At 41.8% G+C, this 16341-nt stretch overlaps 1 protein-coding gene across 9 annotated transcripts in view; it reads right to left on the bottom strand.

Annotated features, from left to right (window-relative positions):
* Positions 1 to 16341, bottom strand: part of PHF20 (PHD finger protein 20) — a 137023-nt gene that overhangs the window by 53845 nt on the left and 66837 nt on the right. For all 9 annotated transcript variants that reach the window (XM_081255482.1, XM_081255474.1, XM_081255475.1 and 6 more), the window contains one exon: positions 15322 to 15501. In XM_081255482.1, the coding sequence (XP_081111608.1) occupies positions 15322 to 15501 (180 nt within the window). The remainder of the gene's footprint in view (positions 1 to 15321; positions 15502 to 16341) is intronic.

A 16341-nucleotide genomic window follows, 5' to 3' on the forward strand; every position in this document is an offset into this window, starting at 1 on the left:
CAGTGTCTATTTCCCAATGGGAGGACAGTTCATTTGGAACATATGTCACTGATGGCACCAGCTAAATGACATTATCCACTCTAGGGATACTATGGTCCTTTGTCAACATGAGAGCAGTTACTAGGCGATAAAGGGCAGAAAATATGTAAATAAAATCCTCCAGGGAGTGGGACTTCCCTGGTGGTCCAGTGGTTAAGACTCAGTGCTCCCAATGCAGGGGGCCCGGATTCAATCCCTGGTCAGGGAACTAGATCTCACATGCCGCAACCAAAGATCCCACATGCCACAACTAAAGACCCGGCACAGCCAAATAAATTAAAAAAAAAAAAAAAAAAATCCTCCAGGGAGCCTGGTTCAAAAGCGAGGGGTAATCAAATTGTCCTTGGGATAGAGGGTAAACTACTGAAACCAATTTATTTTTGTTTTAGAAAGTAGTATGGAAATCAGTATTTGCAAGTAGTTATGGGTATTACCATTTAAATGCTGTGCTCTTCCTCATGTTGAACATATTTTTGTATGGAAGAATTGAGGCAAAGCATTAGAGCTCTATCCTAGGCTCCCAGGCTCAAAATCCCAAGTCACCCTCTGCTCTTGCCTCTCACAAATTACTACTATACCTTGGTATATGAGGGGAGAAATGGCCCACAGAATTTGAATTTGCTTTTAATGATGGCATAACTCTAAGGAATGTTCTCTTTTTTTTTCTTTTTTTCTGGGGGGGAAGGGTAGAAATAGACTATAAAATGTCTCTTAATAATCCTGCCTCCTGGTATTCATGCCCATGTGTAATCCCCTCTCCTTGAGTGTGGGCAGGACCTATAACTTGCCTCTAATAGAACAGGCAAAGGTGACAGCATGTCACTTTCATAATTATGTTATGTAAGATTGTAACACCCATCTTACTAGCAGGCACTCTCCCTTGCGGGCTAGATGCAACAAGCTGCTATGTTGTGACCTACTCTATGGAGAAGCCCATGTGGCAAGGAACTGAGAGTGCCCACTAAAAAACTGTAGCTCTCGGGACTTCCCTGGTGGTGCAGTGGTTAAGAATCCGCCTGCCAATGCAGGGGACACAGGTTCGAGCCCTGGTCCAGGAAGATCCCACATGCTGCGGAGCACTAAGCCTGTGTACCACAACTACTGAGCCTGTGCTCTAGAGCCCGCGAGCTGCAACTACTGAAGCCTGCACACCTAGAGCCCATGCTCCTCAACAAGAGATGCCACGTCAAAGAGTAGCCCATGCACCGCAAGGAAGAGTAGCCCCCGCTCACTGCAACTAGAGAAAGCCTGCGCGCAGCAACAAAGACCCAACGCAGCCATAAACAGAAAGAAAAGAAAGAAAAAAGAGAGGGAGGGAGGGAGGGAGGGAGGGAGGGAGGGAGGGAGGGAGGGAGGAAGAAGAGTATTTAAAAAAAATAAAACTGTAGCTCTCAGTCTGACAGCCTGCAAGGAACTGAATGCTGCCAACCACCATGTGAGCCTGGAAACAGACCCTTCTCCAGTAGATTTTTCAGATGAGAACACAGCCCTGGCCAACCCCTTGATTTCAGCCTTGCAGAGAACTCTGTTAAGCTGTGCCTAGACTCCTCAACCCACAGAAACTGTGAGAAAATAAATATGTTGTTTTAAGCTACTACGTTTGTGGTAATATTGTCACACAGCAATAGGTAACACAGAGTAGGATCAGAAGCTCTCTAGTTTTCTATTTGCTGGGGCAATGCTTTATACTTTCCCTTTTATGATAAGCATATATCACCTTTATAATAAAAAAGGTTTTTAAACTATGTTCTCTGAAACTTGGCTTAGAAATAATGTTCTATATAACCCCCCCTTTTATCAAATTTATTTTATTTATTTATTTTTGGCTGCGTTGGGTCTTCGTTGCTTCACGTGGGCTTTCTCTACTTGCAGCAAGCGGGGTCTACTCTTTGTTGTGGAGCACGGGCTCTAGGCATGCGGGCTTCAGTAGTTGTTTTGTATACCCATTGCCAGTACCTCAAAATCTCACAGTTGGATTGACTATGATGATGGTATTCACTCGGGCTGGCAATACTCAGGCTGGAATTCTAAGCCCATGTCAATCTAAGCACCATCTTGCTTTCTAAACTCATCTCCCATTAATTAATCCACCATGAGCCCTCAGCAGCTGCTTCACGCTCTCACAGCTTGCACCACTGCTCAGGCTGTGCCCGCTCCCTGCCACCCCTCACTGCCTCAGCCAAGTCTTTACTTGCACTCAGACCCAGCTCACTCCGAATGCAGGAAGGCATCCAGATGGCCCTGGCTCTCAGGGACCACATGCTGTCAACTCCTGGCACAAATGACTATCTACTGCACCCCGCCCTTAGCACTGCAGACCTGCTCCTGGATCTGCTGTCTGTCACTTCTCCAGACCGAGAATAAGGCTCATCGTCTTGTATTTCCTCAGCAGTGACCCCTGATACAGTTGGTATTCTTGTCAACAAAGACACCACATGACCCCAGTAGTTTAATACTTTTTGAAATGTACTTGAAATTCTATAACGAATAAAACTTTTTTCAGGTCTGTGAAGGAATAACTTTCTCGGCTGTAAAACAACAAAAAGCAACCAGAGAGAAATGTAAACACATTTAAATATTCACAATTAGTCCAGTCAAATGTTTAGAATTAAAAAATAACAAAATGTCCATAAACAGAGGAACAGTTAAATAATTTATGGGAAGTGTGCACTATGTAATCCTAATCAGTCATTTAAAAGAATGAAGTAGCTCTGTACTTACTGATACTGATATGGATAATCTCAAGATACACTGTTAAATGAAAACAGGAAGTTGCCCAGTACATACGGTATGACCCCATGCATGGTTACAGAGGGGGAAAATGTTACTATGAAAATGCATAGAGGGACTTCCCTGGTGGCAGAGTGAATAAGAATCCACCTGCCAGGCTTCCCTGGTGGCGCAGTGGTTGAGAGTCTGCCTGCTGATGCAGGGGATGCGGGTTCGTGGCCCGGTCCGCGAAGATCCCACATGGCACAGAGCAACTAAGCATGGAATCTGGTTGAACATATACAGGAATTCTTTCCATTATTTTTGCAAGTTTTTATAAGTCTTAAATTATTTCAAAATAAAAACGTCTTTAAAATACATCTAAGGGCCTCCCTGGTGGCGCAGTGGTTGAGAGTCCGCCTGCCGATGCAGGGGATACGGGTTCGTGCCCCGGTCCGGGAGGATCCCATATGCCGCGGAGCGGCTGGGCCCGTGAGCCATGGCCGCTGAGCCTGCGCATCCGGAGCCTGTGCTCCGCAACGGGAGAGGCCACAACAGTGAGAGGCCCGCGTACCGCAAAAAAAAAAAAAAAAAAAAAAAAAAAAAAAAAAAATCTAAAAAATACTTTGAGGTCACAGAATAGCTAAGTGTGAGGAAAGCAACCCTGCCAAGGCTATCCACACTCAGCCCTCACAAAAATCACTGAGCATTTATTCCACAAGATGGCAGAGCTGCCTCAAATGCCAGAGCTGTTCCATATGCAGCTAACGCCCCTCTTCTGCTCTAGACTAGATAGTGTTGCCTTCCCAGCTCTTCCTCCTGCTGCCCAAGAGCCTCCTTCACACAGATTTCTCAGATCATGACTCCATCCCAAGTTAGAAATTCCAAGACTGGCACCAGCTCAGGACAGCAACCTCTAAACAGTGACTAAAACAGCAGCATCCTGGCCTCCAGGGGCCTCGCTGGATGTTTCTGAGGATGATCCCGCCCTCCTTCCTGCTTACTTACATAACACATTCCTGGTGAATGAGTTCTCAACAACCCCCCCTCTCTCCCAGCAATCTTTCTGGATGTCCTGTACTCACCACTAAGCCCATGTTCCAAAAGAAACACCAGGAACACCATTCAGTTTCCAGATCAACACTTCCTCCCCGCCTCACATTAAAGAATTCCAAAGGCACCACCCTGCCTGGAGTACTGACATCACTTGTACCACACACTGCTCTTCTTAGTAGGCCACTCGGTAGTTGTGGCTTGCGGGCTCTAGAGCACAGGCTCAGTAGTTGTGGTGCACAGGCTTAGTTGCTCTACAGCATGTGGGGTCTTCCCGGGCCAGGGTTCGAACTCATGTCCCCTGCATTGACAGGCGGATTCTTAACCACTGAACCACCAGGGAAGCCCTAATAATTTTTAAATAAGGGTCCTAACTGCCTTTACATCAGAGTAGTTGTGAAAATTCATCAAGAAGTAGTACTTATAAAGAATTAGTATTCCTTAGTGTTTTAATTGTGAAAAATCAAATTTAAATTTTAAAAACCATCATTAAATAAAACCTTTCATTGCTGTCTCCTTATGACTCAAAAGTGATGACCATACTAAGTGCACAGTCTGTAATGATCTTAAGTTCCTGCCATGTTGTTTTTCAATGAAGAATACTAATGATTAACTGATATAACTTTTAATATCTTAGAAAGTATTAAAATACCTTTTCACCTTTATTTTCAAAATAGATTCTTTATCTGATCATATACGTTGGAAAAGAATCACTGCATCAAAAAATAGGACGTACTTGAAATTTTGTTTGGAAAAAGTTGTCAACATTATGGCATATGCTTAAGCTGGACAATGATCAATCAATAATGCTATTCACCACTAGTCAACTGGAAGTATCCAGAACAATCTATTCATTCATTCATTCATTCAATTATGGCTGTGTTAGGTCTTCGTTGCTGTGTGCAGGCTTCTCATTGTCGTGGCTTCTCTTGTTGCGGGATACGGGCTCTAGGTGTGCAGGCTTCAGTATTTGTGGCACTTGGGCTCCGTAGTTGTGGCTCGTGGGCTCTAGGAGTGCAGGCTCAGTAGTTGTGGCGCACGGGCTTAGTTGCTCCGTGGCATGTGGGATCTTCCCGGACCAGGGCTCGAACCCATGTCTCCTGCGTTGGCAGGTGGATTCTTAACCACTGCACCACCAGAGAAGCCCCAGAACGATCCATTCTTATAAGTAAGTGTCTCTCTGAGGTCAAGGAGATAACTTATTCATCTTTCTGTGTTTTCATTAACGCTTCCAGATTTCCTCTCACCCCCCTCCAAAGTTTTGGTACCTAAGAAATGCTCAAGCAATTGCTGAATGAATGATCTGATGATAAATGTTACCCACTAACTGACTGATGAAATAAGTTTTCCAATGGATCCATTTTGCTCTGGCTGGGAATAAAAGGTATTCAATAAAAGTGTGCTGAGGGATGTCACTGGTGGTCCAGTGATTAAGACTCTGCGCTTCCAGTGCAAGGGGCGCATGTTCAGTCCCTGGTCGGGGAACTAAGATCCCACATGCCGCAACGGCACGGCCAAGAAAATATTAAAAAAATAATAATAATAAGTGTGCTAAATGAAAGCCCAGAGGTGAGAGTGTACCTGCTGTGCTTACAGAATAGCAAGGAGGCCTGTGGCTGGAGCAGAGGCAGCAGGAAGGAGCGAGACTGAGGGAAGATGAAACTGGAGAGGTTACAGGTGGCCAGAAGAAGCAGGGCCACTGCGGGCCAGAGTAAGGACCTGAGGCACTCACTCAAGACCAAATACCAACAGTTCTGGGTGGTGGGAAACATGAATGTTAGTTTCATTGTTCTTGTATTTTTCTAGATTTCTCTACAAATTTATGAATATAAAAAAGCAACTTACCAAGAAAGAAAGTGCTGAATGAAGACAAGATCACTTCCATAAATGAGGTAAAACGTGCCAATGAAATCCCTGGTGGAGTTTGAATAAGGTCCTGATTTTGATAATTGTGGTAACATAAGAGAATGCCCTCATTTTTGGGGAAATATACATCAAAATATTCAGGGGTAAAAGTCTGCAACTCATTGTCAAACAATTCATAAAAAAATACTTTAAAATGCCTTAAGGCCACAGAACAGCTAAGTAGGAGGAAAGCAACCTTACCAACAGAGATCCAAGTGAACATTTGATGGCTATCTCCCTATCCTGCAAACGAAGCATTTCCAATAGCTCCATAAACAGAAAAGCAACTCAAAGCAACTGACCTCAGTTTGGCAGCAACTTACCTGCTCAGCCTTAACCCACTTCAGGAAGCCTGCAATTAAGTCAGAAAGCACACTTAATGGTCTCAGAAAACACCCTATTATTATGCTGCTGATACTGCTCTGCCTCCATCTCCAAATACCTAAGTGATACTCATCCTTCAAGGCCCTGTGCAAGTTCCATATTCTTCCACCCCTGCCCCCAAACCACCAACCTAAATATCACCTCTCTCCATAGTCAGATCCAAAGAGCATTTACTGAACACTAAGACCAAGAGTGCCGCATTCACTGACAGCAGAGCTCCAAGGCATATAGTAGGGGTTCAACAAGCTAATCCTGAGTTCAACTTCCATGTGGCAGGCACACATTATCACTGTCAGTTTTCTCTCCCATAGTTTTAAGTATTTCTCATGACACCACCTTAACTGTCTCTCTTGTAATGCAGGTACCTGCAGTCTTATTCATTCCTCTGGACAGAAAGACCTACAAGGACATTGACCAGATGTCTCATTCATTTCTCTAACCCCCAGAACAATGAATTCTCAGCCAATGTTCCACCACTATATGTCTGATGACAGACCACAGACACTCCCAACTCCCCAAACTACAATGGCTATAGGTCAACGACTCACTCTCCTACTCAAGAAAACATGGAAGAACACAAGTGTCTGAAACCTAAACTATCGTAAGCATTAAACTAAACCGGACCATGTTAATTTAAAAATAAATCATTTGCAAGAACTATTATAGGCATTACACTGAAACTAACCTGGTTAATTTACAAGTAAATCATCTGTAAACGTTTAATAATTCAATGACAAATAACTTCCTATTCATTTTATAACTAACAACATAACAATGGGACACTACACCTCATGGTAGTACCCCATTTCTAACAGGTAGTTAGTTTAAAAAAAAATTAGCTGAATAAGTCTGTACTTCTATTGGGTCTTCTCTCTTGTTCATTCTATGGTTCATGTAGAATATTCACAAATGACACAGCTTAGAAGAGAGTCTGGCACTTAGTAGGTACTTGTTAAATATTCCCTGACTGAAATGAACGAATGGACGGCAGCCCATTTTCCAACAGCCCTGGTTATCTGTGAATGACCAAATAGGCTGGGCCCAGATTTAGAGACTAATCTGAGATCCCAACTTCTAAGGACATCTATTCTAATTTCTGTTTTACAGAATAAACAAATGCTTACCCAAGTAGAACAATTTCAACCGCATTCCCCTCTGGCATTTAAGTCATGAAAGCAAATAGCTTAGAGCCTACTCCAAAAGAGAACAGCAATGGGATCCATGCTGCTTTTACTCCTCATAGCTCAAGATCCAGGTAATTGGACCACTACCATTACTATACACTCTCTTGGAAAATGGGCAAGTGCTTCAGTTAGTTGCAGTGGTTTCAAAATTATTCCCCAGAAAATCCTATGTGCAACATAAAGAAGCAAGACAACAAAAAATCTTCCTATCATCTTTCCCAAGACTCACCTGTGCCACTCTCACTTTACCTTATTTCCATCTTCTCCACAAACCAGAGATGCAGCTATATTAACTGACATGAGACAGAAACTGTATGTGTGTGAAAACTTTAAAACAAGCACTGGGACTTAGCCTCTGACCTAGTCCTCTCACTCATCTCATCTGCTCAGCATATTTCCCAGTGGCGTAGGAACAATTCATTTCCAATTTCAAGTGATGTCTAATGTAACACCACCCTTAAGACAGCATAATGAAGGGCTCAGTCTGCTGAGTTAAGGGACATGGCTGTTATAGAGAGTTTTCCATGCCAAAACATGGACTACTAAATTCTGAGATTAAATTTCCACCAAATTTGCGCATCAAGTTTAATAATTTCCCCCACAGGGAAGAAAGTAGGCTGAGGAGAGGAGCCCTGCAACTGAGAGGAGGCTCAGCACGAAAGGAGAGAGCCCTTGTATCCACAAGCTCACATGGCTGAGGCATAACACTCTGGACCCAGTGGAACAGAAGACCAACATAAAGGCACCAGGGATGAGCCAGGAATGATACTTGAGTACTTTCAGTTTACTATTTTCAAAGAACTGCTCTGCCACTGCATTTATGTTAACTACACAGAATCTGATCAAGACCAAAAAAAAAAAAAAAGAAGAAGAAGAAGAAGAAGGGGACCTCCCTGGTGGTGCAGTGGTTAAGAATCTGCCTGCCAATGCAGGGGACAAGGGTTCGATCCCTAGTCTGGGAAGATCCCACATGCCATGGAACAACTAAGCCCGTGCGCCACAACTACTGAGCCCACATGCTACAACTACTGAAGCCCGAGCACCTAGAGCCCATGCTCTGCAGCAAGAGAAGCCACCGCAATGAGAAGCCCAAGCACCGCAACGAAGAGTAGCCCCTGCTCACCGCAACTAGAGAAAGCCCATGCACAGCAACAAAGACCCAACACAGCCAAAAATAAATAACTAAATAAATTTGTTTATTAAAAAAAAAAGAAAATCTGCCCCTCCAATCTAAATTGAAATTATCCAAACAAAAGTATGCAATTCTGTAGACACATAGTCTTTACAGTATAAAACTCTTACTAAAAAAATTTAAATTTCATTAACCTTTTAATAAATTTTCTATTTATAATTTAAATTACCTTTTTTCTTTTTTTTTTTGCCACGCACACAGCTTACAGGATCTTAGTTCCCCAAACAGGAACTGAACCCAGGCCACAGCAGTGAAAGCGCTGAGCCCTAACCACTGGACAAAATTTAAATTACTCTTAATGTTCGAAATTTGCCTTTCCAGAAGAAAGGCAAAGAATTTCAAACCTTACATTAATTATTAAATATATAAATTAGATTTATATTTAGTATAACACAAATGAGTATATAAGTGTATAGATTTCATGACAGCTTATATTAAATAAAGTCACAAGTATGTAGTGTCAAAATACAGAATCACTAAATGTTCAACTGACTACCTTCTCTCCATTTCAAATAGCCTAATAAGAGATGTGCTACATCCTCTATTCATATAGTTTCGTCTACTGGAATATCTAAGCCTCATGTGTTACTCATGGGACAGTGCTATACATCCATCAAGATTCAGCTTAAACGTCATGCCTCCCAGGCAGGCACTAAGTCTGACTGATCTTCCACCACTGATGCTTATTATATTAGCACAGCGCCTATTACTTAGCAGGTCAACAGGACACTCTAACTGAACTGAGCAAAACAAGATACACAAGCAGAGCTTCCACATCCATGTGTGCAGCATCTCTTCTCACCTTTCAGGCCCTAACTACAGGAAGACAATTTCATTTAAGCTCTACTATTTCCCTGAGTCTCTCACGAAAAGCTTGTCTGCACATTCTTCTCCAGGAACAATGCGTGACCCACAAATCTCCACGAACAATGCGCAACCCACGAATCTCCACAAGCTTCTTCATTCTTCCTCTGGGCTCATACATACCCAGGAAGCTCTGCTCCAGGAACCACAGGGCCCGTCCTCTCCACACAAGTGAAGGAAGAAAGTTACAGACCACCCAGGTTTATCAAAGGAACACTTCCCAGGTCCAGAACCAAGTCATCAATAGAATCTCATGAGTTTTGAGTCCATAACTTGTTCCTGGCTAAATTCTCCAATAAGGCCATGTCTTCCACCCATTAAATCTGCCTTAGTTCAGAATATAGCTGAGCCCACAAGAGGGCCCTACAAGCCCTTCAGCCTTCACGGGTATTTAGGAAACACCAGAATTTACCTATACTAATTCCCTTCTCCCCTATTCTACCTCTTTCAATTAATGATAAGTCAAACTTTACAAAATAAACAAATTTTTAAAGATGAATATTGATCAAACCTTGGAACATGAGCCGTGGGTAGAAGACATATTTTGATCTCATCAAGATTTTTAAAGGGTGGCTTATATTATAATTAAAATGATTTTCATATGGAGTTTATAATATGGGAAAATGCATATGTAATAATACTGATTATACACATACTATGATCATAACTATATTTTTCAAATACTGAGGAAAAAAGAATGTAGATTTAAATTTTTTAATTTCAGTATTATGAAATACAATAAATAAAAGTGACACCAATGTATGGGACTTCCCTGGTGGCGCAGTGGTTAAGAATCCGCCTGCCAATACAGGGGACATGGGTTTGAGCCCTGGTCCGGGAAAATCCCACATGCCGCGGAGCAACTAAGCCCGTGTGCCACAACTACTGAGCCCGCATGCCACAACTACTGAGCCCATGTGCCACAACTACTGAGGCCTGCTTACCTAGAGCCCCACTCCACTACAAGAGAAGCCACTGCAATGAGAAGCCTGTGCACCACAATGAAGAGTGGCCCCCACTCACCACAACTAGAGAAAGTCCACGTGCAGCAACAGAGACCCAACATAGCCAAAAATAAATTAATTAACTCATAATAATAATAATAATAATATACAAAGGACACTTGGCAAATCAATAACAAAAACAAATAATCCTAGGGGAAGTGGGCAAAGAATATGAAAAGACAATTCACAAAAATAAATAAATAAAAATATTCAATAAACATATGAAGGGGCTTCCCTGGTGGCACAGTGGTTGAGAGTCCGCCTGCCGATGCAGGGGACGCGGGTTCGTGCCCCGGTCTGGGAAGATCCCACATGGCGCGGAGCGGCTGGGCCCATGAGCCATGGCCGATGAGCCTGCGCGTCTGTGCTCCACAGCAGGAGAGGCCACAGCAGTGAGAGGCCCACGTACCGCAAAAAAAAAAAAAAAAAAAGAAAAAAAAAAAGAAAAACTGCTAAACCTCATTTAAAAAAATACAACTTAAAAAGTAAAACCTTGGGCTTCCCTAGTGGCGCAGTGGTTGAGAGTCTGCCTTCCGATGCAGGGGACATGGGTTCGTGCCCCGGTCCGGGAAGATCCCACATGCCGTGGAGTGGCTGGGCCCGTGAGCCATGGCCGCTGGGCCTGTGAGCCATGGCCGCTGGGCCCGTGAGCCATGGCCGCTGAGCCTGCACGTCCGGAGCCTGTGCTCCGCGACAGGAGAGGCCACAACACTGAGAGGCCCACGTACCGAAAAAAAAAAAAAAAAAAAGTAAAACCTTGTTTCTAATGTTAACATAAATTTAAGAAAATTCAAACAATGAATAGTATCCATAGACAGCAAGAATGTAGGGAGAACATACTCTCCCATACTCTTGGTCATTATATAAAGTGGAATGGTCTTTTTGAAGGGTGATCTGTTGATGCAATTTAAAACTTGCATTCCGTTGAATCCAGCAATCACAGTTACAAAATGTATCCTATAGGTCTATTCACCAAGCAGTCAAAAATAAACGTTCAAGAATTACTACATTATTGTTTGAAATACTTTCTTATTGCTCAGAAATAATCTAAATATCCATCAAAAAGGACCATTTATCACAAACATAACATTACCAAAACTAAGAGTTTGTATTACCAGTAACATCCAAATAGCTATTAATGCAACAAGCAATCACTACTTCAGAGAAAAAAATCCCTCTGTGTAGCCATGGATATGCACAACTTCCTAAACTGTATGTCTGTTATCATAAGGTAGAGTTTTTTCTTTCAGCAATGGTAGAAGACCTCATATGGAAACAAACCTTTTGCTTACAACCATTATAAACTCTGGGGGAAAATTATAAAAAAACAAATATCTAAAGGCACTGAAGACCAACAAAGAGAGGCAGAAACAGGAGTCGGATATTTGGAATAAGAGAAGGGCGCTAGGTGAGTTTCCCATTTTTCGAGGCTTTTCACCTAAAGGCAGGCTCCAGTAAGTAGCACTGTGTAGCTAAAACCCTTTAGTCTTACTGGCTAAAGAAACAGAAGACAACATTCAGTGCAACTACAACAGCTAGAAAGTGAGGGGTAAAATCCTAGAAAGAGGAGAGCCACAAAAGGGTGGACTCACTAAATGCATTTAAATTCTGTGTAAATCTATGGCTGATCTCTGAACGTATAGAGTTTCAAGAAGACCAACTAAGGCTCAAAGACTGAACGGGGGTTTCAGACACTGCCCTTGCAGAGGAAAAGAACTTGGAGTTTGAGTTCAGCCAAATGAATTGCCCTTTAAAACAAAGAAATCATTATTCTTCAGAGGAACATAACATAATCCAAACTACAACTTACCACTCACAATGCACAGGATATAGTCCAAAACATTAGACATATAAAGAAAAGGGAAAGTGTCACCTATAGAGAAAAGTCAATCAATGGGGATTAACGTCAGGATAATCTAAATGGTGGTAGACAGCACCAATTAAAACTATGCTCATGGGCTTCCCTGGTGGCGCAGTGGTTAAGAATCCACCTGCCAATGCAGGGGCACAGGTTCGAGCCCTGGTCCAGGAAGATCCCACATGCTGCAGAGCAACTAAGCCTGTGTGCCACAACCTCTGAGGCCTGAGCTCTAGAGCCCACGAGCCACAACTACTGAAGCCCATGTTCCTAGAGCCCGTGCTCCGCAACGAGAGAAGCCACCACAGTGAGAAGCCCACACACCACAACAAAGAGTAGACTCCACTTGCCACAGCTAGAGCTAGCCCACGTGCAGCAATGAAGACCCAATGCAGCCAAAAATAAATTTTAAAAATAAATTAATTAATTAAAATAAAATAAAATAATGAACTACGCTCATAATGAATAAACAGACTGAAAATCTCAGCAGAGAATCTAGGGAGATAAAAGGGACATTGTAGAACTAAAAAGTACTAGAAATAAAAAATTCACTGGATGGGCTTAAAAGCATATTGGAGTTGAGAGAAGAATTTGAAAACAGATCAAAAAGTTTTCAATCTGAAAATGAAGGGGGAAAACTAAATGAAAACAAAAAAGACAACAGAGTCCCAGTGACCTGTGGGACAATATCTAAAGGTCTAACATAAATTTGATGAAATAAATCAATTTTCATATTCAAGCTCAGTGAATCTCGAGCAGGTTAAATACAAAACTAAAACAGGGCTTCCCTGGTGGCGCAGTGGTTGAGAGTCCGCCTGCCGATGCAGGGGACGCGGGTTTGTGCCCCGGTCCGGGAGGATCCCACGTGCCGTGAAGCGGCTGGGCCCGTGAGCCATGGCCGCTGAGGCTGCGCGTCCGGAGCCTGTGCTCTGCAGCGGGAGAGGCCACAACGGTGAGAGGCCTGTGTACCGCAAAAAAAAAAAAAAAAACTAAAACAAATTTAAATACATCATAGTTAAACTGCTAAAAACCAAAGATAAAGAAGAAAATCTTGAAAGCAGCCAGAAAGAAAACCCAAAGATAAAGAAGAAAATCTTGAAAGCAGCCAGAAAGAAAACACATTACAACCAGGGAAACAACAATATAAATGATTACTAACTTCCTTTCAGAAACAATAGAGGACCGTGAATAACATCTTTAAAGTACTTAAAGGAAAAAACTGTGAACCCGCAATTCTATATCCAGTGAAAATATCCTTTAAGAATGAAAATTAAATAAAGTTACGTTCAAATAAACAAAAACCAAAAGAATGTCACCAGGAAACCTGCACTACAGAAAAAAAAAGAGGAGGAAGAAGAAGAAATGAAGAACACTGGATATGGTAGATACATGTGTAAAGCACTATCTCTTTTGTATTATTCTTTAAAATACATAATTGTTCAGAGCAAAAGTTATAATACTAAATAGTGGACTTTACAGCACATATAGATACAATTCATGTCATAACTAGAGCATAAAAAGGGGGTGTTAATGGATTATACAACATTTTACATAAGGTGGTTCAATATTAACTCTATATAAACCATGAAAAGGATATATATATATATATATATATATCATAATGCCTAGAGTAACCTCTAAAACAAATGCTAAGAAGTAGAGCTACAAGCTAATAGATGAATTAAAATGGGATTTTAAAAAATTCAATTGACCTGAAAAAACAAGAAAGAAGTAAAAGAACAAAACACAGGATAAACAGAAAACAAAAAGCGAGATGGTAGACCTAAAAGCAACCATATCAATAATTTCATTTAATGTAACTAAACATTGCAATTAAAATCCAAACCCAACTATCTATAAAAGACACACTTGGAACTTAAAGACATAGTTAATAGTTATATTGAAAGAAAAGTGATAGAAATAGATATACCATGCATACAGAAAGCAAAAGAAAGCTGGAGTACCTTTTTTGAAAGCTGGAGTAATATGAGACAAAGTACACTTCAAGTAAAAGACTATCACCAAAGCCAGAGTTATACTTCACATTACAAAGGGGACAGTTCAGGAGTTCCCTGGTGGCCTAGTGGTTAGGATTCCAGACTTTCACTGCCACAGCCCAGGTTCAATCCCTGGTTGGGAACATCCCGCATGCTGGCGTGGCACAGCCAAAAACAAAAACAAAAAAGATTGAAATCCTGCAGAGTATGTTCTTTGACTACAATGGAATTACATTATAAATCGTAACAATAAGGTATCTACAAAATACTTCCCTGGTGGCACAGTGGTTAAGAATCCGCCTGCCAATGCAGGGCACACAGGTTTGAGCCCTGGTCCGGGAAGATCCCACATGCCGTGGAACCACTAAGCCCATGCACCACAACTACTGAGACTGAGTTACAGACCCCGCAAGCCACAGCTACTGAAGCCCACGCGCCTAGAGCCCATGCTCCGCTACAAGAGAAGCCACTGCAATGAGAAGCCTGCGTACAGCAACAAAGAGTAGCCCCCACACGCCGATACTTGAGAAAGCCCGTGCGCAGCAACGAAGACACGATGCAACCAAAAATTAATCAATTAAAAACAACAAACAAACAAACCAATACTTGGAAATGAAACAACACACTTCTAAGTAACCCAGTCAACAAATAACTCGTAGATATTTTGAATTGAATGAAAATGAAAATACAACATACCAAAATTCGTAGGATGTAGCTGAAGCAGTGCTTAGTGGGAAATTTTATAACTTTAAATGCTCATATTGGAAAAGAAGAAAAATCTAAAATTAATGACCTATGTTTCTAGAAACATTTAAAGGAAGAAAACAGTAAAGATCAAAACAGAAATCAATGACAAAAAAAAACAAATAGAGAAAACTAAAGTAAAATGTTGGTTCTTTGAAATTATCAACAAAAATTGATAAATCCTTAGCTATACTAATCAAGAAAAGAGGAAACCCAAATTGGCAATATCAGAAATGACAAGTATATAGCATTTTAAAATGTATATAGCATTAAAATAAGAAAGTATTATTAATAAAAGGTGAAAAAAATCATTAGGAAAATCCATTTTTTAAGTTCACAATCAAAGGAGAAGCAAAAGAAGAGGATTACGTTAACTCTAAATATGAACCTGCCACCGTAGAAATCTCTTGTAACTCAGCAAGGGGAGAAGCCGGTTCCGTTTTCATAGTGTTTTCTCCCATTGACTTGCAGTTCAACTCCAAGCCTGCAGGCCCCAATCCATCCCCAATGGAGTGGCAAGTTAGTGCAGATGAGACCTGGCCAGTTTCCAAAGGAGATTTCAACTGACCTAGAAGAAAAAGAGAAAGATTGGGGAATATATACATGTACATAATCTGAGAACCAAAAGTCCCACAAAAGACTGATAAAGGGGCTTCCCTGGTGGCACAGTGGTTAAGAATCCACCTGCCAATGCAGGGGACACAGGTTTGAGCCATGGTCCGGGAAGATCCCACATGCCATGGAACCACTAAGCCCATGGGCTACAACTACTGAGCCTGCACTCTACAGCCAGCAAGCCACAACTACTGAAGCCCGTGCTCCTAGAGCCTGTGCTCTGCAATGAGAAGCTACCACAATGAGAAGCCTGCGCAACACAATGAAGAGTAGCCCCCACTCGCCACAACTAGAGAAAGCCCACGGGCAGCAACGAAAACCCAACACAGCCAAAAATTAATTAATTAATTAATTAATTAAAAACCAAAAAAACCTGATAAAGCCAGGGTCTTTTTAGAGGAAACCATTCATTTCATGGCATACAAGAATACATTCACAGGTTCCAGCACACATAGCCAGGGCTGTGAGCATATCAAAGACGAAGACCAATAAGAAGCTAAAGTGAAGGGAGGATCTGCTGGAAATATTAACAAAAAGGCAGAGGGACTGGAGTGAGATGGCATCAGAAAGACAGAAACAGGAACAGGGCTCTTCAAGCACTGCACCTCCAACCCAACATTCAGACATATATAAGCAAAACCAATCACAAATGCAAACAGGTTTGTCTATTAAGTCTTCAGTGAAGAATATAAGAAACACTGCAGCCAATTCAATAACTTGATTTCAAGACCATCTAAAACTTGTATAAGGCAGTACACAATGATTGATTTAGACTGGTTCTCATTAGACAAGG

This window comes from Mesoplodon bidens (genome assembly GCF_964165515.1).
Source record: "Mesoplodon bidens genome assembly, chromosome: 15".
Lineage (NCBI taxonomy): Eukaryota > Metazoa > Chordata > Mammalia > Artiodactyla > Ziphiidae > Mesoplodon > Mesoplodon bidens.